At 45.6% G+C, this 24,167-nt stretch overlaps 1 protein-coding gene across 1 annotated transcript in view; it reads left to right on the forward strand.

The window, feature by feature from the left end:
- The first annotated feature begins 4,426 nt into the window (after positions 1 to 4,426).
- TTC9 (tetratricopeptide repeat domain 9) overlaps positions 4,427 to 24,167 on the forward strand; it is a 30,397-nt gene continuing 10,656 nt past the window's right edge. The window contains exon 1 of the mRNA XM_007184558.2: positions 4,427 to 5,042. Within this exon, the coding sequence (XP_007184620.2) occupies positions 4,637 to 5,042 (406 nt within the window). The 5' untranslated portion in view covers positions 4,427 to 4,636. The remainder of the gene's footprint in view (positions 5,043 to 24,167) is intronic.

Consider the following 24,167-nt stretch of genomic DNA (forward strand, 5'->3'; position numbering starts at 1 on the left):
AAATACTTTCTCCCCAAAATGTGGGCCATGGACCAGCAGTATCATCATCTCTTGGTAGTTTGTTAAAAGTACACATTCTTGGGCTTCCCTGGTGGCGCAGTGGTTGAGAATCCGACTGCCAATGCAGGGAACATGGGTTCGAGCCCTGGTCTGGGAAGATCCCACATACCGCGGAGAAACTAGGCCCGTGAGCCACAACTACTGAGCCTGCGCGTCTGGAGCCTGTGCTCTGCAACAAGAGAGGCCACGATAGTGAGAGGCCCGCGCACCGCGATGAAGAGTGGCCCCACTTGCAGCAACTAGAGAGAAAGCCCTCGCACAGAGACAAAGACCCAACACAGCCATATAAATTAATTAATTAATTAAATAAAATAAGTATTTTTTTTAAATGCACATTCTTGGGCCCCACCCTAAATTAGTAGAATCAGGGAATTGCTTTTTAATAAGATCTCCTGTGGAGTCACATGCGTGTTAAAGTTTGAGAAGCACTGAGTTTGTGAATTCTAAATCCATGCCCAAATTGTCTGTCATTTGGATCTTCACTCACTTGCTAAAATAGTGCTCTGCATATAGTCAACAGTTAATGAAAAGATGTTTGAGAAATTCTCTTTGGCACCTATTTAATTCCATTTGAAGGGAGGAGGCCATTTCTGAGAAACCAGCACACACTTACCAATGAGTGGCTTAGACAGAGACAAGCATACTGAAAGCAAGCAAACAAAACTGTTCTAGACATACACACACGGCTCTGCAGAGTGGGACAGATGGGCATAGTCAGTTTCCTCTCACACCATCCCCCCACCCATAACATTCCCTCCCTTCCTCACTCATGTTCTCCTTCATCCAAGCTAGTCTGAAGCTCTTATGCTGAGCTCTGTTTCCTACACAGGATAGTACCACGTGCGTTACATGCCTCTTGCAGCTCTGTCCTCAAACCCAACATTGAAGAATGAGACACGGTACCATTAAGCCAGGACACAGCAGGAAAACAAAAAGCAATTGGGCACATCAATACTTCTCACATTTAAATACTGTGACCATCACGACCCAATTCACATCTTATTTCTGACAGTAGCCAAATCCCAGGCCTGGATCTTCATCTAATATTTGCTTTCAGTGGCTCTTCCTACCTAAGTAGGAAGGTAACAATAAAAATTCAGAACACCCAACTCCCAGTTTCTTCTCTTTGCTCTACCTGACACGATACCTTAAAGTGATAAGGGCCAGGGGTTGGCAAATATGGACTGAGTCTGCCGTAACATTATTATGTAATCCAATAATGAGATTTAATGAGTCATAATTAAAGTCATAATGTGTTGAGCACTTACAATGCACTTCACAACAACTCTATGAAGTAAGTAGTAACCCCATTTAATGAGTGAGGGAATTTGAAGTTGTCAGAAGTTGAATAACTTGCCCAGGAAGCAGCAAAGTTAGAATTCCAACCCACACCTGTCTAAGTCCAAAGCCTCTTAACTACTGAACTAGTATGATCTCTCACTGATCAGAAACTACTATAAACTCACTGCGTGAGTAGAAAATCATTTTCCGGTTCTGAAGAACCTAGGGGCAGGACAGGAATAAAGATGCAGACGTAGAGAATGGACTTGAGGATGTGGGGAGGGGGAAGGGTAAGCTGGGGTGAAGTGAGAGAGTGGCACTGACATATATACACTACCAAAGGTAAAACAGATAGCTAGTGGGAAGCAGCCGCATGGCACAGGGAGATCAGCTCCGTGCTTTGTGACCACCTAGAGGGGTGGGATAGGGAGGGTGGGAGGGAGACGCAAGAGGGAGGAGATATGGGGATATATGTATATGTATAGCTGATTCACTCTGTTATAAAGCAGAAACTAACACACCATTGTAAAGCAATTATACTCCAATAAAGATGTTAAAAAAAAAACCATTTTCTTTCTCTGGGGCTATGCGGAGGATTAGATGAGATTAAAGACGTTCAAGCACTTAGAAAAGTAAGGTGTTGTAACATATAAGGTATAATTTAGTACATTAAGGCTGTGTCCAAATAAAAACCCTCAGTACCATACAAATGGCAAGTACACATGTGGAAAATGTTCACCCTTGAAATTAGAGATATCCCAGTTTGTTCGATACACAGTTCTTATTTATCAAATTAGAAAACATTTTTTTAAAATTTAATCCTCCGTGGTGGCAAGGATGTTGGCAAACTAGTACGTTGCTGGTGGGAGGTCAAGTTAATACAACCTTTCTAAAAAGCAGATTGAAAGTATGTTCCAAGACATTTTTAGACATTAGCATAATTTCTTGCAAGGAAAAACAAATTAGGACAAAAATTTAAGTATAAATATAGTTAGTTAAGAGCGTAGATACTAAGACCAGATTGCCTGGATTTAAATCTCAGCTCTACTTCTTATTAGCAGTGTGACCTTGGGCAAGTCTCTGTGACCTGGTGTCCAAAATAGGGATAATAATAGCACCTATTTCACTGGATTGTTATGATATAAGTGGTATCTATTATTTGTATTATCTCAGTGTTTTTTATAATAGCAAACAATTGGAATCAATCTATCTGACCACAGAAAAATGATTAAGTACGCTATGCTATAGACACAAAAGGAATATTATGAAGTCATTAAAAATAAGGCTTTAAAAGACTATTTAATCACATATAATGTAAAGTAAAAAGAGCAGGAAACTGTATATATCGTCCCATACCACTCATGTTCATTAAAAGAGCACTTTGTACAGATACAGATGTATAGAAAACAACCAGTAGGAATTACATCAAAATTTTAACAAAGAATATATCTGGGTGATGGTGTAGGCTTGGGGGTTTCTTTATACGTTTCTGTACTTTGCAAATCCTCCAGAACAGTGTTTTTCACACTCTTCACAGGCATAAGAATCACCTGGTAATCTTGTTAAAATGCAGATTCTGGGTCAGTAGGTCTGGGATTTTGCAGATTCTCCATCTTTAACAGGCTCCTGGGTGATGCTGGTGCTACTGGCCCAAGGTCTCCGCTTTGAGCAGCAAGGTTTTGGAGCAGGGGTCCTCAAACGTGAGTGTGCATCTGAACCAAGGGTGGGGGGGTGGATCCCATGCCTAGAGCTTCTGATTTTAGGAGGTCTGGACTGGGACCCTAGAAACTGCATTTCTGTTTTGCAGGTGATCCTGATGCTGCAGGTCTGGAAACCATGCTTCAAAAACCACTGCTGTAGAATATATATACATATACTTTTTTTCTCAGCATCATAAAGGAGGGGGGAGCACTAAAAAACAGGCCAGCCTTCTCCACTGTTTACAAAATCAAATGCAAACCCTTCATCCAAATGCCTCCATAATCTAACCCCATCATTTCCAGTTACTTTTGTTTAGGCCATAAAAATCAAACCACTAATGCCCTAAACACAGCCAAGATTCCGAACTTCATGCCCTCTGCTGTTTCCTCACTCTGGTTGAGATGTCATTTCCTTCTACCTCCTGGTGCCCAGATCTTACCCGTCCGTCAAGGCCTTCAAAGGCCATTTCCGGCACGAAGCTTCCCTTCCTTGGGGCTCCACAGGACTTTCTGTTCCTCCCTGATGACACTTACCAATCTCTGCCTGGCAGAGTGACTCTGCCGGTGGGTGGTGTATCTCCCCCAGTAGACTGGGAGTTAGTTAATGGTGAGCAGGGCAGTCCCTTCCTTGACTATCTTTGTCTGCCCCCTGACCTCAGCAAATCCCCAGTAGACAGCTGCCACTCAGGGCAGACTGAAAGAATGAATGAACGAAGGGATGGAACCTCCCGAAGCAGGGCAGAACTGTCCTGTAAATGGAAATTCGAACGCACGCCCAGCCTTGATGACCAACAGTAACAGGTGTTTTCCATCTCTGATGTCTGTGATTCATTCTGCACAACTGCCTGCACACCCAGGCGTCAGCACACGGCGGCTCCTGGAATACAGCGCCCTACACGCTGAAGTGCCCGCTGTGTTCTGGGCGCCTGGGCAGCCGCACACGGAGACGCACCTCAGCGACAACCTGCATCCACAAAAAAAGAGGCCCTGCCACCTTAAAAATATTAACGCCTCACTGCAAAGAACACTCACGCGCGCGCGCGCACACACACACACACACACACACACACACACACAGACCCCCTCCCCCGTGTGTCTCTTTCAGACTAGGCGCGTCTCCGAGGGCTGGATTGAATGGGAAAGAACGGGCCCGTCTTTGTCATTAATCCTCCCCTCTTTCAGGCGAGCCAAGCTTCTTCCGGGTCAGCGACAATCACCGCCAACCCCAGCAGGCCCTCGGTCCCCCACACCGCTAGCCCCGGAGCGCGCGAGGGCCAGGTCGCCACCGCCCGCAGGTTGAGGGAGGGGAGGAGGGCGAGGAGGAGGGCGGGCGGCGCGGGAGTGGGGGAGGGAGGGAGGGAGGGAGGGAGGAGGGAAGGAGGGGAAGGCAATCCGAGGAGGAGGAGGAGAGAGCAGCCTCCCGCAGCTGGCGAGGAGAATGGGAGTGCGGGACGACAGACCGCCGCGGGGTGTCACGGCCGCGGCCAAGCTTGCCAGGCGTGGGGCCGGCGCCCGCCGCTTTTAAACCCGGGAGGGCGCGGCGGCGGCGGCGGCGGGCGGATCGCGGCGCGCGCTGGGCGCCGGGTGGCGACCGAATGGAGAGGAAGGGCTCGGCGGCCGGGGCCAAGGGGAACCCGAGCCCGCCGGCAGCCGGCGAGGCTCAACGGCCGCAGCCGCCGCTGTGCGTCCCGGGCGGCGGCGGAGGGACCCCAGCGCGGGGCCAGGGTGGCGCGGCTGCGGAGCCAGCCGAGTTCATCCGGCGAGCGCAAGAGTTCAAGAGCCAAGGGGCGCAGTGCTACAAGGATAAGAAATTCCGCGAAGCCATCGGCAAATACCACAGGGCGTTGCTGGAGCTGAAGGGGCTGCTGCCGGCCTCCGGGGAACGGGAGCGGGACTCGCGCGCGGCCTCCCAGGCCGGGGCCCCCAACCCCGGGAGCCTCTCGGAGGAGCAGAGCAAGACGGTGGAAGCCATCGAGATCGACTGCTACAACAGCCTGGCAGGTGAGCCGCGCCGCGCCCCCGGCCCCTCCTCCCCCTGCCCTCCCGATCTCCCGCCGGGCGCCGGTCCCCATTCCCCAGCCCCGGGCCTCCGGGTCGCAGCCGACCGCCGCGGCGCGCCGCGACGCACACGCCCCCGCTGGGACCGTGCCGCTCTGGGAAGGAGAACCTGGGAGGGGGGCGCTTTGGAAAAAGTGTGACTTTCAGGATTGTACCTTCCGAAACTCGTTGTCATCTCGCATTCCTCCCCCGCATCCTCGTAAATCTCGCCTATAAATAACTGGACAGAGAGATGGGGACCCAGCCGGCCTGGCGACAACTGCTGCTCCTACTACTGTTCACCAGTGGCCCTGGGTCCAAATGCAGGAGGCTGCACCCAGGGTGGGCCACCCGCACCCACCGCATGCCCAGTGGCCGCTTGCCTCAGGGGTCGTTGGCACCAGAGCTCGCCCTCGCCTTCCCCGCAGCTGACCGCATCCCTCTGAGTCAAGTCCTTCCCCAAGTTCCTTTGGCCCCAGTAGCAAAGGGCAGTTTGCTACGATGCCTTCAGCATCTCAAGCAAAATGGATTCCAAAATGCACTTTCTTCTCTCTGAGCTCTGCTGGGGCCGCGGTTGCCAGGTGAAGAGAGCGATCTCAAAGGAAAGCTAGTCCAAGGTTGGGCTTGAGCTGTGCTGCATTCTCGCTCTCCTCCCTGCCTCGCTCCATGTAGCACTGGTTCTCACACCAGCTAGCTGCTAGGCTTGAGGAAAACGGAGCCCTTTTATTGGGATGAGAAGGTGAGGTATACATTCCCGAGCACACTTTGGGGATTAAGGTCAAAGTCGGGCGTTTTAAAAATTAACTTTGGCACAGAAAATTTTAAAGTCTCTAAAACCGGAGGAGTCTGGGTCACTCCAGGGCCTTCATGTGAGAAAGTGGAAGATGTTGGCAGAGGCAATGGCCTTATATTTGAAAAACACTCTCTCTCCTCTTCTCCCACCCCACTTGGTGGGATCTGGGCATGATCCAGTTCCTCTGACCAGATAAGGGCCATCACTCCTAATCCTTAACCCTTGAAGTTGCCTAAACTAGCTCTGGACAGTTGTAGCAGAGTCAAGTTGGGAGAATGGGTGTGGTTGGGGATGGTGGATTTGTCTGGGGCCCAGACAGTTGGGGGATGAAAAAAAATGTATGAATAATTCTGCTCTGTTCCTAAGTGCCAGTCAGCTCTGTGCCCTTTGAGATCTCTAGTGCCAGCCTACCTCTGCCTTCCCATAACGCCATGTCCAGTGTCATCTTTAATCAGGCAAAACCCAGGCACTTTGTAGATTGTTAAGTAGTTTACAAACTTAAAGGATTAATGATAATAGTAGTAGTAGCAATTGTGGAAATGGTGGTGCTGATAGCAGTACTAGTAATAACGGCAGCAGATAAAGTAGTAGGAATACAGCATAGATGGACTATTTCAATCCATCACAAGGTACACCATGATTCCCTTTATTTCCCATAAGTCTCTGGCATATTCATTACTGCCTGATGAATATAAAGGGCAGAGTGGCCATGGGTGGAGGAGGGGGCACTCTGGATCACTAATGCAGTGATTTCAGAGTGGTAATAGAGTCTTATATTTAGCGTTTTCCATGGGCATTCTAGGGTTGCCCCTCACCCCATGCTTTTGGCTGCCAGCCGATGGCTAGCACCGCCTACTTTCTACCCCAGAAGTGGTTACATTTCCAAGGTGAAACCAAAGCTGTGTCCTTGGTCAGGCCAACCCACTCAGGGCAGGGCTAAGATCTGGATGGTTCCTCCACTTCCATAACCACCCCTCCACACACTTTGGAAAACTTTGGTGGTGAGAGAATGGAAAGTAGCAATGGCAGATTTCCCCCTCTGCTGCCTTCTCGGGCGCTTACCACTTATGAATATTAATAATTTATGGATTACAAAAGTAATACTTACCTATAAAATGTGTTTTCTTTTAGAAAATACAAAATTACCTTTAATCCCACCAACCTAAAGAAATCCATTGTGATATATTTCCTTCCTGTATTTTTTTCTATAGCTAAACATAAACTATTTACAAAGCTAAGGACCTCCTGTATCCTGTTTTTATTCCCACTTGCCATTGTGTCAGAGCATTTTTACATTTCACTAAAATATTTTTGTGAAGATTATTTTAAATGGCAACCTAAAATTTTTAAATGTGTGTTTACAATGAGCATTTGATGGAAAGAGAAAGAAAGATGATCACTGTTATTGCTGTTAGAACCAGAACAGTGCAGCGTGGCCCATAAGATAATCTTCCCCCCCACCCCACCCCCCGTGCCTGATTAAAGGGAGGAGACAGCAACTGCAAGTTTGTTCCAGCAAAAAGGCAACTGGCCCTTCCACTGGGGCTGCAGTGTGGGCTGAGCAACCCAGTGGGCTTCAGGAGAGAGCAGTCTGAAGATGTTGGTTCTCTCAAGGATCTGTCCTTCCACACAGCTGTGCATAGAGGGAGAGGTTTGGGGTTTAGAAGCAACATGAACTAGCCCAGAAACACCTGGGGGATTAGGCTGTGTTGCTAAGGGCATCTCAGCACCAAACAAAAGACTATTATGAGGCTTCGGGAGGAAACCTAGGTTCAGTGGACCCTTGCACTCTGCATGGAAGGCTCCAAGAGAACAGCAAGGGGGCAGTTAGAATCTGCTAAGAGATGTTAACCTAAAAATCCATTTGGATGACTTGAGGTGACCACTTGAAGGGTGTGCAGGCAATGTGCAAAGTGCCTGTGGCTGTGGTCTGTTCTGGCTTGGAGTTCTTTCTGATTAGTAGGGATCTGGCCAGGGGTGCAAGACCCCCAGATTTGATTTTGCATGTCTTATTCTCTAAGAAATTCAAGGAAGGAAATGAGAAGCATCTTCTTCCTTCAGAATTTCTAATGCCTTTGATACAATGATTAGAAAAGATATCCTGCCTGGGCAGATGTAGGCATGTGATTCTTACCAAGGCTGCAAAAGAAGCATGTACTGGCCTGTCGATCAACTCCCACTAACCTTGAACAAGACACAGGACTCCCCTGGGGCCTTGGAATGTTCTGTGCAAAACCTCTTGAAGGACAGAACCTTTTGCTTTACAGCTGTTCCTGTGGGGCGGTAGTGGCCCCAGCTGGGTTTGATCAAAAGGTTGCAATGCATGACTCTGTTGGTATTTTCAAATGATGTTCAGGACTCAAATGCCCACAGTGGAGATGGGTGCTGACAGGCCATGGCATTGGATCTGAAGGCTAGACAAGAGTCAGCTTATGTCCCTATTCCTGGCATACCCTGTGACTTTGTATAAGTCCCTACCACATCATTTTACCTCCATTTTCCCATCCATTTAGAGCTATGTTTGGGCAGGGGTTTTTTTGTTTTGTTTTGTTTTTTACCAAAGGGGCAGATAATATCCATGGATGCCAACTGAAAGTCCCAGGACAGGGGAGTGACAAGGCCTAAAGAAGTCACGCAAGAAAAAGGCCTGGATGGGAGCCAGCTTTATCAGTGCTTGTGGACGTGTCTTGAAGCCATGGGACCGGGGCCAGCTACATAATTTGTGAGGCCCAGGGCAAAATGAAAATGTGGGGCTCCTTGTTCAAAAAAGCAGGAGAAAGTTGTCATTAAAATTTCTAAAAGATAAAGTTTTTTCCCTTTCTTTCATGGTTTTTTTTCTTGACTGGAAATGGTGTTTTTATCTGCTATTTAATGTCATTTCAAGAAAATTACAATTTTAAATTATTGGCATGAATTTACTATTCATCTTTATAGTGTGCAATGCCAGTTTTAAGTGGAAATATAAGAACACTTAACTGGTATATGAATCATGTAAGTTATACAATTCACGTTTCGTAGCTTGTACATGCATATGTAGTTTATTCTTACTGGAACCATGGAAATGCTGACAAAACGAACTCAACTGCTTTTATTTCACTTTTTATATGCATACTTTATAGGTGCACTTTCTACCAGTCTTGGCTTTCTGATGAGTAAGGAAAGGAAAAGGAGCTATTGCATACTCCTACCCTAGTCTTTCCTCCTCTGTCATCATTTTCAGCATAAGTGGTTGGCTAGTACAGGGCACTTAAGCAAGAAAGGATGTGATGGGGTTTTAGGTTATTTTTGTTTCTTAGAACACTATTGCTCTCTTTCTGCATTTGAAGCAATTTCTGGGTTGAATGGAAAGCCTGGCCTCTTTGGGCTGTCAACGTGTGTGCTTGCTTAGTTATTGACCTGACCCTCTTACTTATGCTTGTTGAACTCCCCTGCATTGTGGATCCACTGGAATTCTGTGCTCATGGGGCATCGTGAATGCTATATACTACATGGGCCTGCAAAGAATAGTTGTACCTCTGTCTTCTGCTCAACTTCATGCTCCATTATCCAATCGGGCTTCACTTACAAAACACAGTTTCAAAGATAAAATAATTAAGAATTTCAAGAAGTCAACAGCAGAGCATTAAACCAAATACAAGGCCCTTCTGAGCATGGGTCTTATGTGACTGCACCCTTAAAGCCACCCCTGCAATGAGACACCAGAAGATGACTGAGCGTATACATCTAAGGACAGAATTAGATATAGACCCTGAGGCAGATTCTAAGACAAATGGTCCCCACAGAAATTGGTTGGGAACCAAAGAACCAAGCAGGAAGATGGATAAATTACAAATGCAAGAACTCAGTGAGAAAAAAAAAGAGGTCAAGAGCTAGAGACAAGCAGTAACCTGGTAGCCAGAAGAGGAATTGTTGGGATAAGAACTGGCAAAGGAGGGGAAAGAAGAGGGGCTTCATGCTAAGATGTTCAGCCAAGATACTGCCATCTGGATGGGAGAGTTTGACTGGCCAAGCCATTGTTAACCTGAGGCTGTTCCTCAGGCAGCCCCTTGGCCAATAAATCTTAAGCTTGTAAATGTGGCTTCAAAGATCATCTTCCAAGAAAGGATGTGAGAATTGAAACTTGTAGAATGCTTTCAAGGAGAGAATATTCTGAATGTAGACTTTGGGCTGAGTTTCTAAAGTGGATTCTGAAGTTCCTTAGTTTACCTGCAAAAGTAATGAGTTGGGTGGCTCGTAGCCAGAAACTCTCTAAGATATCTTGAAGTAAGAGTCCCTACAGCCAAAAGGCATCGGAGTGCCCCATCCAAGGCGAGGGGACTTGGCTGCAGGATGGACAGGAAAGCCAAGATGTGGGCAGCCAAAAGCTTCACAGAGCGTCACAGGTTGGGAGTGACCTTCTGATGGGACATTCTCTCCTGCCAGCTCTTCGCTTTCGTCACCAGGTTGTGCCTCCTCCAAAGAGCTAGGATGAAAACCAAATGTTTCAACCAACCAGCCAACCAGCAATTTCCTAATTCCCAGATACTTGGCTTTGGGAAATCAGATGTCCATGCTGGGACCAGAGTTTCCCATTATCACCAACGCGATTAGTGTGGTCCATTCCTAATTACATAGCAGCAAGCACAGCTCCAGCACGGACAGTGGTACCAGACATTTAAAAAGCCAAAGATAGGGGAATTCCCTGGCAGTCCAGTGGTTAAGACTGGACTCGTTGCTGTCACTGCCGGGGCCCTGGGTTCGATCCCTGGTTGGGGGACTAAGATTCCACAAGCCACGTGGTACAGCAAAAACAAACAAACTTTTTTAAAAAGCCAAAGATAATACTACAGAAGATTAAAAGAGTTTAGTCTTCCTCATGGTGTTCATATGGCCTTGAAATGATCATAAGCAGTGTAAAGCTCATTATCTTCCTTTTAAACATACATACACATTTTCATATCAGCAATGAAATGATGCCATGTCTGGTAGGACTCAAAACCAACAGTTCCCAAATATTTTTTAAAAAGAAGCAGGATGTAGGAGCTATACTCAATATTTTGTAATAACCTATAAGGGAAAGGAATCTGAAAAAGTATGAGATATATATATATATAATATATATATAAAACTGAATCACTTTGTTGTACACCTGAAACTAACACAACATTTGTAAATCAACTATACTTCAATTAAAGAAAAAGAAAAAAAAGGAAGCGGAATATGTAGTGCCAAGGAGAGCTGACTTGAACTAGAAGAATCCTGGGTTGAAATATATCCAAGTGGGCTTTCTCTTCTCTTTCGGCCAAAAGGAGTTTAAAACAGCACTGAAATTACAGACAAGGTTTACAGAGAGGAAGCTTGTGGAGCAAAGGTTTCCCTTCCACAGTGTGTCTGTGTGAAAAGAACAAAAGTGCTAAGGAAGTGCTAACTAGCTAGCTCGAGAGTTATGGAAAACCAGAATTACGATTTCAGATTTGGTTATGACTCCATACCTTACAGAGGTGTGTGAATTTCCTTGTCAACATTACCACCTTGTTATCAGCATGAGCTTAGGCACTTCCAAAAATAGGGATAGTCACCGCTACCTATAGTGACTTATTTAATAACCACCACCACAAAACAACAACTATAATAATAATAGCAGTAACAATAATGGTAGTAAAGACTACCATGATAAGCCCAGCTTCTGGCCCCCAGTAGATGTTCCATAAATGTGTTTGAAAGGAATGAAAATACTTATTCCAGCATTTGTCTCATATTAAGGATCCAAGAAATTCAATCATTTCATTAATATTCATTGAGCAACTAATAGGTGCTAGACACTCGGACTTGAGGGCTGGGAACACAGGAGTAAACATAAAGAACAAGGTCACTGCCTTTCATGAACTTGCATATATACCTGTATAACTTTGTGAGAAAGAAAGCTCAAGCTGGAACAGTTAAGTCCCTTGCCCATGGTCACACAGTAGTATGTGGCAAACTGGGACTTCTCATCTGCCAGGTCTGTAATTCCAAAGCCTATAGTCCTAACCATTCACCCTACAACATCCATATTTAGAAGTTTCTTCCTTAGGTACTAAAATTTGCCTCCTTGAAATTTCTGTCGATCCAGCCATATTCTATCTATCTTTTGAAGCAACAAAAAATACATCTCATCACTGTAACAAGGAAAAGCCTTGACATTTTTAGGGCAACTCGCTTGCCCATCCTCCAGTCTTGTCTTCTGTAAGTTATTCCTTTTACCGTGATTGTGCCTTGTGTGATTAGGATTCCCATTCCATGACCATCCTGGGTGGTTAAGGGGAAACTGTCCTGCTCTCTGTAACCAGGTTCTATGTCACTAGGAAGGTGACCTGAGAGGAATGAGAATCTGATGAGTCATAATTTCTAATGAGCCTAGAGGCTTACAGAAGCCCCACCCATACCACCCCCTAGTTTTTATCCCCTTTGCTCCAGAATGTGTGAATTCCAGTTAAGAGGTCTTGAGTAATTTAAGTGGATGTGCTAAGAGTAGGAATTCATTTCAGCCATTACTTTTCAGTAACCAGTTTGTGGATACAATGACGGGAAATGACCCATTAGAAGAATAACATCTGGACTTGTCCATATGCATTACTCCAGACCTGGTCAATTTTAATGTCATGAGAGTGATGATACCATCATTTAAAAATATGTTCTGGTTTAAGTGCTGAACGAGATTGGACACAGTATTATTCTGTGTGGCATGGAACATTTTCTCTCCTAACATCCTGTAAAGTCATATTTATTTTTTAGTTTGTGTTTTTATGACTGGCTGATAAGTTCTAACTTTGTGAGCCAAAACCTTATCTCCCAAGAAACAAAAACAACCCCTCCCCCAAACCCAGCAGTAAATAGACCAGTTGGCCCTGTGTCTAGTGGGAGGGGAACTGAGGGAGACTCGTGTGACAGCTGGTGGCACATTCGCTACACATGTGAACTTAATCTGGTCTTGAGTTTCCTCACATATTAAATGGGTATAATCATGCCAGCCTGACTCGCAAGATAAGGGTGAGAAGCAAGAAGATAACGTATGAATGTACTTTATAAACTACAAAGTATTCAAAGTGTAAATTATCTTTTTAAGTGGGCAGGGATATTTAGGAGAACAAAAAAAAGAATAGAAATAAGAAGTGGGAACTGGGGCTTCCCTGGTGGTGCAGTGGTTAAGAATCCACCTGCCAGTGCAGGGGACACGGGTTCGAGCCCTGGTCCGGGAAGATCCCACATGCCACGGAGCAACTAAGCCCGTGTGCCACAAATACTGAGTCTGCACTCTAGAGCCCGCCAGCCACAACGACTGAGCCTGCGTGCCACAACTACTGAAGCCCGTGTGCCTAGAGCCCGTGCTCCGCAACAAGAAAAGCCACCGCAATGAGAAGCACGCGCACCGCAATGAAGAGTAGCCCCCGCTCGCTGCAACTAGAGAAAGCCCACTCACAGCAACGAAGACCCAACGCAGCCTAAAATAAATAAATTAAATTTTAAAAAAAGGAAGTGGGAACTGCCCAGTGAAGGAAATTTCCACCTTTAGTTCTAACAGTTTTAAGACAAAAGGGATACTTGAGTAGTACCTACCAGGAAAACTCTCTTGATGCGTGGTTTCTGAATTAAATATCTATTGAGGCTGACTCTCCCATTTTGTTTCAAACACACACAAAAAAACTGCTCCCCAAATGCACGTACTCCACCAAAATAAGCACTTGCTAATACAGTAAAACAAAAGTGTTTCTGTTGAGCAGAATGCAAGGGATGTTCTTTGAATGTGTTCAGACGTCCCCAGCAAGGACACAGCAGAAGCGCGACTCGGTAAAGAGTGACGTGGGCAGCAAGTTCCGTCTCTAACTCACCAGCTGCCTTGGGTCAAGGAATTTTACCTCTTGGGCCGTAGTTTTCTGATGTCTAAAAACCGAGGGTTGGAGTCCAGGATCTCCAAGGTCCTTTCCAGCTCTGGAAAGAATAATTCTCCATTCTTTCTGAACTTGAACCCAGAATGGGAGAGTTCCGTGTGGACTGATAGAGACCAGTCTCCAAAATCTGTTATTACGTGAAAAGGCAGAATGCAAAACAGTGTTTATTTGCTTTGTGTTTAAAAAAAGAAAAAAGATATAGACTAGCATCAACATATACTCTAGTACAGTACTTGCTTTCAAGAAGATTATCTGATACCATGCAAGTGAAGCTGTTCATTTCACTTGAATAGGGACTGGGCAGAGAAACTGGGGAGAAACTTTCACTTTTTTTTTTTTTTTTTTTTTTAAAGAGTAAGACTTCGTTGTTTTTAGAGCAGTTTAAGGTTTACAGCAAAATTGAGGGGAAGGGACAGAGATTTCTCATATACTCCCTGCACCCATGCATGCCTAGCCTCCCCCGTTATCAGCACTCCCCACCAGAGTGGTACATTTGTTACAGTTGGTGAATCTACACTGACACGTCATGATCACCAAAAGTCCACAGTTCACTTCGGGGTTCACTCTCGTGTTGTACATTCTATGGGTTTAGACAAATGTATAATGACGTGTACCTATCACTGTGGTACTATACCGAGTGCTTTCACTGCCCTAAAAATCCTCTGTGCTCTGCCTCTTTATCTCTTACACCCCACCCTTGGCAACCACTGATCTTTTTACTGTCTCCATAGTTTGCCTTTTCCAGAATGTCCTATAGTTGGAATTATACAGTGTGTAGCCTTTTCAGACTGGCTTCTTTCACTTAGTCATATGCATTTAAGGTTCCTCCATGTCCTTTTTTAACTTTTTATTCTAAATCTTTCTATAGTGCATGACTTTTCTAAGTGTATGCATTATTACTTTTATTTTTTAAGAAAAACGACGACAGGATTATCTGTGTAGAAAGATTATGGGTAGTTTCGCTTTCTTCTTTTATATTCCCGAAGAAAACCTACTTTATACACATAATTTTTAATGCCGTTCTGGATATTATCTGTGCCTTGTCTAATCCTGTCAGACTGTGACACCAAAGATGTCAAGCAAACTTATCCCCAAGCCCCAAACTTTCTCTTAGTATCCCATAATATGACTTATCCTTTCTGCACTGCCCACCACCCCAATGCACACATAGGGCTGGATCCTGGCAGCATGGTACCCCACAGTAGGGGGACACCCCTTTGGACTCAGTAGCACGTGAGTGACGGTTTGAATCTGCTGGTGAGGCAGGGAAGAAAGTTGGGTCAGAGCTTGTGACACAAACTGGTCCTGAGCATTAGTGACGTGCCGCCGGTGTGGAGGAAGGGACCGTATGGGTGGTCCATGTCCAAGATTCTTGTTGGCCCCTGAGTCTAGGAAATCCCGCCCATCGGTAGCTCAGACACAGCACCCAGAAGGAAGCTCACTCACTCATCAGATCTTTATTGGATACTTGCCATGGCTGTTCACAGCCCAAATCTCAAAGCCACTGTGTTCTCCTCAAAACATGGCATGTGGTTGTGGGAATAGCGTTCTAATCTAGACCCTGCTGCTAACTTGCTCCATGACTTTGGAAAAGTCACATCGCTCTGAGCCTCAGTTTCCTCATATGTAAACAATCGGTGTTGGGTCAGATGCCCTCCAAGTCCCCTTTCAGAAGGGTTGAACCGTCTAGGATTTTGAAGACCCTCTAGCTCCCCCTCCCCCCACCTTCTAGCCTCTCTCCTCTGGAAGCAACCAGATTTAGGAAGGAAACAGGAAACAAGCTCTCTTTTGTTCCAGTTTACTGATATGTGCTGACAAATAAGCATAAAGATCTCAACTAAGATTTCCAAGGTAACCTTGCAAATTTGAGGGTAAACCAAAGTAAACGGCAGTCTCCCAGGACGATAGAGTCAGACAGAGGGTCTCAGAGAGAAACCAGAGTAGGGGTTGGAAGCCTCTATAAGATATTGCCTGGGCCCTGGAATCTAAATTGATGGCACCAGAGATTACCTACTGCTGCTAGACCTTCTCAGAGTATTCCAAAATTCAGACTTTCAGGCAGTCATTCACCATAAGAAATCTGGCAAGACTGGCTGTATTAGGCCAGGAAGTTCTGATGGAGGGGAAAAAAAAAAAGCTTTTAAGAAATGGACTGCCAGTGGCAGGGCCAAGAGTTTCAGGGAACAGTTGCTGGCGAAGCTATAGCATCTCAGAGGGTTGCCACCATTGACTCAAGACTGGAGAGCCCTGAGGAGTCCGGGCCAGATCTGAGCATTTGAGGGATGTGATTCTGGGCCTACTGCTCTTGCTGAGTCAGAACTGAGCTCCTTTCCTGAATGGACCCGAACCTCAGGCTGTAGGTGCCACTGGGTCATTGGAACTTGTGTGGAATTTTCCCTGATACCTAGAGAGAGAGAGAAGGGCTGTGTTCCTGTGTGTGCCAGTGAAGATGGGAGGGAAGAACAGGAGCACAGAGGAACAGAAAACCTGTAGGGCAAGGTGGCCTGATGGAAAAGATCTTTACTTAGTGTAAGAGGATCTGGGTTTGACTCCTGACTTCCCATCGACTCCTCCATTAACCTTGGGATGGTCCTAATCTTGACAAGCTTCTGTTTCCATTATAGCGTGGCAGTAGTAGTATGCACCAAACAGGATTGTGATGGTGATTGAAATTAAAGGATACAGGCACGCATGCCTAGCACAGTGCCTGGCACGTAACAGATGCTTAATAGATGATGGCTATGTGTAAATCTAACTCCTACTCCGGTAGGTACTGTGGCGGGAAAGTGTGCAAGAGGGGAGGAGAAAGGACTCAGCAAAGGAGGCTGTGGGGGACTATGGGAAGCAAGTGAGCAAAAGAGGGGTCACACCTCGCTCGCCTCCCCTGCACTGTAGCCACTTAAGAGCAAGTTTCAGCTCTTAAGTGCAGGGGAGACAAGCAGGGTGTGAACCAACAGCCTTTGGTATGGATGTTTCCTACCTGGGCCCACGGGGCTGGGTGAACAAGTAAGCCATCAGGCTTCCTCTGAAGGGCAACTGAGCTCCAGCAGAACCAAGGGCCTTTGGGCCCTGAGGTCTATGCCTGCTTCCAGCTTCTCAGGATATAAGGCGGTCCAGAAAACACTTAGAAACTACTGGGTTGGGACTTCCCTGGCGGTGCAGTGGTTAAGAAACCACCTGCCAATGTAGGGGACACGGGTTCGAGCCCTGGTCCAGGAAGATCCCACATGCCGCGGAGCAACTAAGCCCGTGCGCCACAACTACTGAGCCTGCGCTCTAGAGCCCGCGAGCCACAACTACTGAGCCCACGTGCCACAACTACTGAAGCCCACACACCTAGAGCCCGAGCTCCGCAACAAGAGAAGCCACCGCCATGAGAAGCCCGCGCACTGCAATGAAGTGTAGCCCCCGCTCGCCGCAACTAGAGAAAGCCCACGTGCAGCAACGAAGACCCAATGCAGCCAAAAATAAATAAATAAATAAATAGAGAAACTGCTGGGTTCTAGGCAGACATGTCTCTGGCCTGAGGTTGTGCAAGCGAATAAGCCTCAGACGGTGTTTGTTCTCTGCCACTTTCCATCCTCTGCCCCAGGATTCTCTGACCCGTTCTTTGAACTGAACTAGTAGGGAAAGAACTTCGGATTCTCTCACAAGTTAGACCAGTTCAGAGTCTGAGAGCAGAGAACAAGGATGTTCCAGGAAGAGGAGATGCGTGCTGTGATCAGCTGGGTTCCCTGGGGAGCTTCACAAGCAAGAGCGTTGACTGGTGCGCTGGGGAAAGGAGGCTGTGGAGGAAGGCAAGGCCCCTGCAAGAGGGAGAGGCTGCTAAGCTGGCAGCCTCACGCCTGCTCTGCCTGTTCCCTTGTGTCTTATGCTGGCGCCAGTTTACTGAGCTGCCTTCCTCACGTCGGATGAGGAAAGCCCCTGGCCTGATCAGGTGTCCTGGGAATAAAAGCGCTAGCAGCCATGTCCCCTGGAGCCTCCTTTTAATCCCGCCTTCCAGGCACTCCTCTACCGTAATGCCCAGAGTCCTCTCCTGACCCTGGGTCTCTCCAGATTGGTGCTCCGTGAACAGCCAGTGCTTTCTGCTCAGTAAACCCTTCAGAAGCCTTTACTGCATCTCTCCTCCCAGGTTCCCCCACTGCTCTCTTTGAAGACATAATGGGCAGAGGTGATTTTTTTTTTTAAATAAAATCACAGTTGATGAGGGTATTCTAAAAAAAGATAATTTCTTCCCTAAGAGGAACTCTGATGCATGTTATAACACATTCTTCACCCTGATACACACACACACACACACACACAGACACATTTATTTTTCACAAGATTCAGGTTGTACTGCACAAACGTTCACAACTTTTTCCACCAATATTTTACACTAAAAACATTTTTCAGTGTCATTAAGTATTTTTCTACAGTATGATTTAATGTCCGTGTCATGTTCCATTATACCAATGCCCTGTTATTTATTTAACCAGTCTCCTACTGATGGATCTTTAAGTTATTTCCAATACTTTGCTAATACACACAGTGCTGCCACAGAGAGGCCACAGAGGTGCTCTTTCTGCTACACGTGTGCCTGTTAACTAACTTATCCCCAAACATATCTGGTTATGTGGTATTTGCCCTGGTGTCATGGAAAGATGGCAGGAGAGGCAATAGGAACAGGAGAGATGTTGCTGGGGTCACAGAAGGATGGAGGGAGAGGTGATCAGAACAGGAGAGGTATTTTTTAAAGTCTAAAAAGAGAACAAGATGGCATTTTGGCTTCTGAGATTTTCCCCCATCCTGGCTCAGAATTCCTGCCAGTGGGCATGACATGTGTCCTTGGCCAGAGCCAACAAGGTAAAGACACTATCAGGCAATGGGTTTCTTCTGAATGTTTCTGGGTATATACTCATTGTCATATTCCAGATGGCCCAACTGGCCCTTCCAAAGTCCCACTTCTAACCCAAGAAAGGGTGTTAATGAAGACAAACAGTAATCCTGTCCTACTTTCTTCCTACTACTCCACTTCTCTCTGTGTATATACCGCAATGAAGTCGATAAGAGTTGGGGGCCGTGGATGGGATAAGTTGTAAGTATGCTGCTGTAGCACCCAAGTCTGCTCCTTCCCTCATGAACAGGAGCATGTGACAGGCACCAAAAGGCTGAGCTGACCTCAGGCTTTGGCATTACAACTCTCTTGAGCAGATTTCGATATCCCTTAAAGGACTGTCAACATAAGCCTTTAGTTTATAAGATTTTTACACTGGTTTTTCACCTGAGCTCTTTCAACTGCCACGTTCACAGCCAAGTAGTGGCCAACAGAGGGTGAATAAGAAGAATATAAACTCCCTGAAGATATCAATATCTTTTGAATGCTCTCCATTTCCTTACAAAGCCCCGGCACAGGCTGTGATGAATGAATCCTCATCGAATAAGTTTACGAAGAGCCTGTACCCAGGATTGTGTGGTGATGGTGAGAGGGATGCAGCAGCCCTTGAATGCTGGGGACATCCATGTGAAGAATTCGAAGGGCGGGAAACAAAGGGCAGCTTGGGAATGGTGTAAAGAGACCTCCAAGAATAATGTTGCTAAAACAAAACAAAACAAAAGAAACACTTGGCAATGTTTATTTGAATCCAGTGTAAGCATGTGCTAGATTGGAAAAATAGAAGGTCAGAAATTAATGTGAATGGAATCAGAGGAGATTTAGCCCATGAGATAAAGCCAGACGACTCCTGGTCATGGGAACAGTATCAGCAGTGATGGGGGAACTCTATCTAGATGCCAGGCAGGGCAGGAATGATGTGAATGAAGATACTGCCACTTGAAGGGTGCTGGCTTCCTGAGTCAGCAGGAAGTTGTCATCGCTTCTCAGTGCCTTAGACCTGGAAAAGACCTTCAGGGATCAGTGAGTCCAGGTCTCTTTACCCACCAGCTCTGCTGGAGTGGAACCAATGTGGGCTTGGGCTTAGACAGTCCTGGCTCTTTCCCTAAAACTCAAATGGCCTTAGCAAATCACTTAACTTCTTTAAGCCTCAGCTCTTGGAAGCAGGACTAATAAGACCTATTTTCCCAGAGTCACTGTCAAGGTCAAGTGAGTCATGAAACACTATATAAATGTTTGGTATTGTTACTTACTGAGCATACAATATGTGTAAACCAGTATGATGTAGTTTTGCTGTGTGAGGGTTTACAGATGCCCTACAGATGCTTGTCTGGAAAGCAAAGAAGGTATGTGTCATAAATAGCTGCCATGATGGGCATGAGCTGAGTCTGTGGCTGTGAGAAATGATTTTATTCATTGGAAAACAAAAGGGCTCACTTGATGACTGTACCTGTAGATCTGGCCTCATTAGAAAAAGACCACCCTACATGTTCTGTGAAAGCGTTACCATTAGGGAGGGTTGTACTATAATTCACAGGTATTAGAAAGATGGTAACTTCTCAGCAAGTTAGAAATAGAGGGAAATTACCTGATCTTGATAAAGAGCACCTACCAAAAAAACTAAAGCTAACATCGTACTAAATGGTGAGAGACTGAATGCTGTCCACAACTCTTCATAGCAACATCATTCATAATAACCAAACACTGGAAATGGCCTAGATGTCCTTCAACAGATGAACAGTCAAACAAACTCTGGTACGCCCATACCATGGAATACTACTCAGCAATGAAAAGGAATGAACTATTGATACTTGTAACAGCTTGGATGCATCTCAAGGGGATTATCTCAAGATTATGCTAAGTGAAAAAAAAGCTAATTCTCAACAACTTCATGCTATATGATTCCATTTACGTAACACTTTGAAATGACAAAATTTTAGTAATGGAGAACAGATTAGTGGTTGTCAGGGTGAAAAAGGAGGTGGGATACAGGAGAGACGTGGATGTAGTTATAAAAGGGCAACAGGATCCCTCCTGTGATGGAACTGTTCTGTAACTTAACTTTGGCGGTAGACAGAGGAAACCACATATGTGATAAATGGTATAGAATTAACACACACACACACAAATGAGTATAAGTAAAGCTGGAAAACCTGAATAAGATCTGCAGATTGTATCAGTGTCAATATGGTAGTCAATATATTATACTATAGTTTTATAAGATGTTATCATTGGGGGAACTGGATAAAGGGTGCAAGGGATCTCTGTATTATTTCTTACAACTGTATGTGAATCTAATATTATCTCAATAAAAATTTCAATTAAAAAATAATACTGTTGGTGTTAGTCTGGCCAGCAGCAGCTAAGATGGATGTTGTTTCAGGAAGAAACCAGAGATGTGTCATGTCAGCCCTATTAGGATCACAGCCGACTCTCAATGGAATTGGAGATGCAGGTGGTTTTAGGACTTAAAAAAGAGAAGCCTTGGTGGAAACTCTGCACTTGGTTTTGTTTGTTTGTTTTTGTCTTTGAATGCAGAGACATAAGAGGGGTAGAGGGTCCCAGAGAGTTCTATAGGAAGCTTCCAAATGAGATGTATGCAGATAAAGTATACAAATAAAATGAGCACAGTTTGGTACCAACAGGGTCCCACCGTTGCACCTGGCAAGAAGCAGAACTCAAGCCTCAAAGCTGTCTAATGAAGGAACTGAATTAAAATTCATTATAGGCAGTTGAACATTCTAAGAGAGCACTGTGGGTAATGCTTAAGAGCGCGGTCTCAGGTGACAGACGGCTTAGAATCAAATCCTGGCCCTGATGCATATTAGCTTTGTGACCTTTGGCAAGTGACTGAACTTCCTTGGGCCTTAGTTTCCCCATCTGGAAAATGGGCAAAATACTAGAACCTACCTCATAGGCTGTTGTCCAGATTAAATGAGTTAATGCTTAGAACACTCCTTGGCCAATTCATGCTTGATCAAGTTTACCTGCTCTTACTCTTACTACCCTTCTGGGAGGATAGATGAATACTGCCTATGGTGCAAGGCTAGATTCTCCTGAGCTCATCATGAAGCATCTCAGCGTTCTACCCTGTTTCTTCATTTCCTTGGCCTGGGCTCCTATTCGCCAGTCAGAAATCTCTAATCACTAAGAAGGAAAGAATCCAAAATGTCACATGTTGACTGTCGGAGAACAGTTGTTTGCCTACATGTGCAGATTTCCCGGCTCTAGGGCATGGCTTTCTGGGACCTGTTTGCCCTTGTGGGTAATCCTGGGGCCTCCCATGGTTATCCTGGGCTCTCATGGTTTAACCAGTAGATGTTCCTGAAGAAACATACATCAAAAATGGTAGAATGTAAAGTACTAGCTCAGGTGAGATGGCCCACCTGCAGGTGCTCACTGGGGACTTTTTAAAAATGTGGATTACAGGGACTTCCCTGGCGGTCCGGTGGATGAGACTCCACGCTTCCAATGCAGGGGGCGCAGGTTCGATCCCTGGTCGGGGAACTAAGATCCCACATGCTGTGCGGCTCAGCCAAAAAAAAAAAATAGACTTAAGAAAAACATGTGGATTACAGGGTTCCAGAATCTCCATGTTAACTAATGATGATCAGTTAGCATGGATGATTTAATGAGAAACACTGTGGGGTTCTCATCAGATGTCAGGGTCTGGCCCTTGGGAAACCCTGACTTTTCTCATCCTGCTCACAAGCCTTCAAGGTAGGGAGCAGCCATAATTACCTTCATTTTTACCCACTTCAAAACTGAACCTCTGAGAGGCGAGCTGTTTTAACCCAAGGATGCCAGGTGAATGCTGGTGCTGGGGACATTGTCTTGTATCAACTAACTCAGAGGCACTGAAACTGGCCAGCAACTTCTCCGTAAAACTATTTCCGTCTTCTCTCGAAGGCTCTTTCATGCCCTATAGAGTCAGGAACCAGGCCTATTCATTTTCCTGCCACAGCTGGCTTTTAGAGCTCCTAGCTTTCCCAAATTATTAGGACTCCAGAGGAGCCCAGCAACTTTGGGTCTGTCTGCCACCCCATCCATAAAGCTGTCAGTGAAATATCGGCAGTGGTACCCAATCATCCACTCGTGATGAGAGAAGGGCTGAGAGCAGGCAGGAGGCAGCATTCACGTCTGCAGTTTAGGGATGTAGACGGGTGGGGGGAGGGCACAACCAACTGTTGACTCAGAGGCTGTCTAATCTATAAATGAAAAGAAAATAGTCCCAGAACCCTACCCCATTCTTTCCCTAAGCCCCCTTTTCTGGCTGCAAAGCTGCTTTTATCATGTTCTCTGCATATACCCACCCACTGCCAATAGGAAAACACACCTTTGAGCACACTTTCGAAAGGAAAACTGGTAAGTAAAACCAAGCATCAAACCTAGGTGTGGGAAACATTTGGGGCAAGTATGAGTTTATGTACATCCGAGACCATGAAAGGAAAAATGAGAAATCGGGGATGGGCTCTGCCCTCGCTGCACAGGTTTGGGGGCGGAGCATTTTTGCTGATCTTTGAATCAGCTCATGTCCACGGAGCATTTGCTGTGGGCCCAGCACTGCATCCAGCATTGTGGTGCACTTTCTTACTTCATCCTCAGAACAGACCGGTGAGTTCGATAGAGTTGCTGTATTTATTTCAGAGACGAGGAAACTAGTCTTAGAGAGGGCCAGTCACTTTCTAAGGCCGCATAACTGGCCAGGGGTAGTCAGGATTAGAACCCAGGTCTGCCTTACCCCTAAATTCTTCATCTCCCTTAGAAAGTAGACATCTTTTTGTGCAAACTGGGGTTTGCCCGTCTCCTCCCAGCTGTCTTCTTTGCCCTCCCCACAACCCAGTGAAATAAAAGCAAGCCAAACATAGATTATTTCTGAAATGAAGATTTCTAGGTGTTTGGAAGGGCCCAAGGCTCTAAGTAAACAGCCACTGTCAAGGGGAAAGATCTGTGTGTTACGTGGCAAAGGCCACGCAGACGGTCACACACCCTGACCTAGTAATTGTAACCCTGGGATTATAGGTTATATTTAACATAAACAAAACCTCCATGAGTATATTTATCATAAAGTTACTTCAGTATCTAAAATGTAGAGGCAACATAAATGTCCAGAAAGAAAAAAAAAGAGAGAAATCAAGAGAAGAAAGTTGTTTTCAGAACACTGAGTGTAAGCATTCGTGTACACAGAGAGGAAAATCAGTACTTTTATGGAAAGGTAAAATTGGGTGGGTCATAACAGTCCTGGATATGAAGCTTAATAAGTAAAAATACCCATCATTTCACTGCACACACTACATTCCCATTGCTCTGCCACAGAAAGACCCTCTATCATTTTGCAATATATACAAACATCAAATCACCATGTTGTACACCCGAAACGACCATCATGTTATGTCAACTTTACCTCAATTTTTAAAACTTTTTTTCAATTTTTTTTTTGGTTATTTTTTATTTTCTTTGGCCACACCACGTGGCATGCGGGATCTTAGTTCCCCGACAAGGGATTGAACCCGCGC

Source organism: Balaenoptera acutorostrata, chromosome 3 (assembly GCF_949987535.1).
Source record: "Balaenoptera acutorostrata chromosome 3, mBalAcu1.1, whole genome shotgun sequence".
NCBI classification, from domain to species: domain Eukaryota; kingdom Metazoa; phylum Chordata; class Mammalia; order Artiodactyla; family Balaenopteridae; genus Balaenoptera; species Balaenoptera acutorostrata.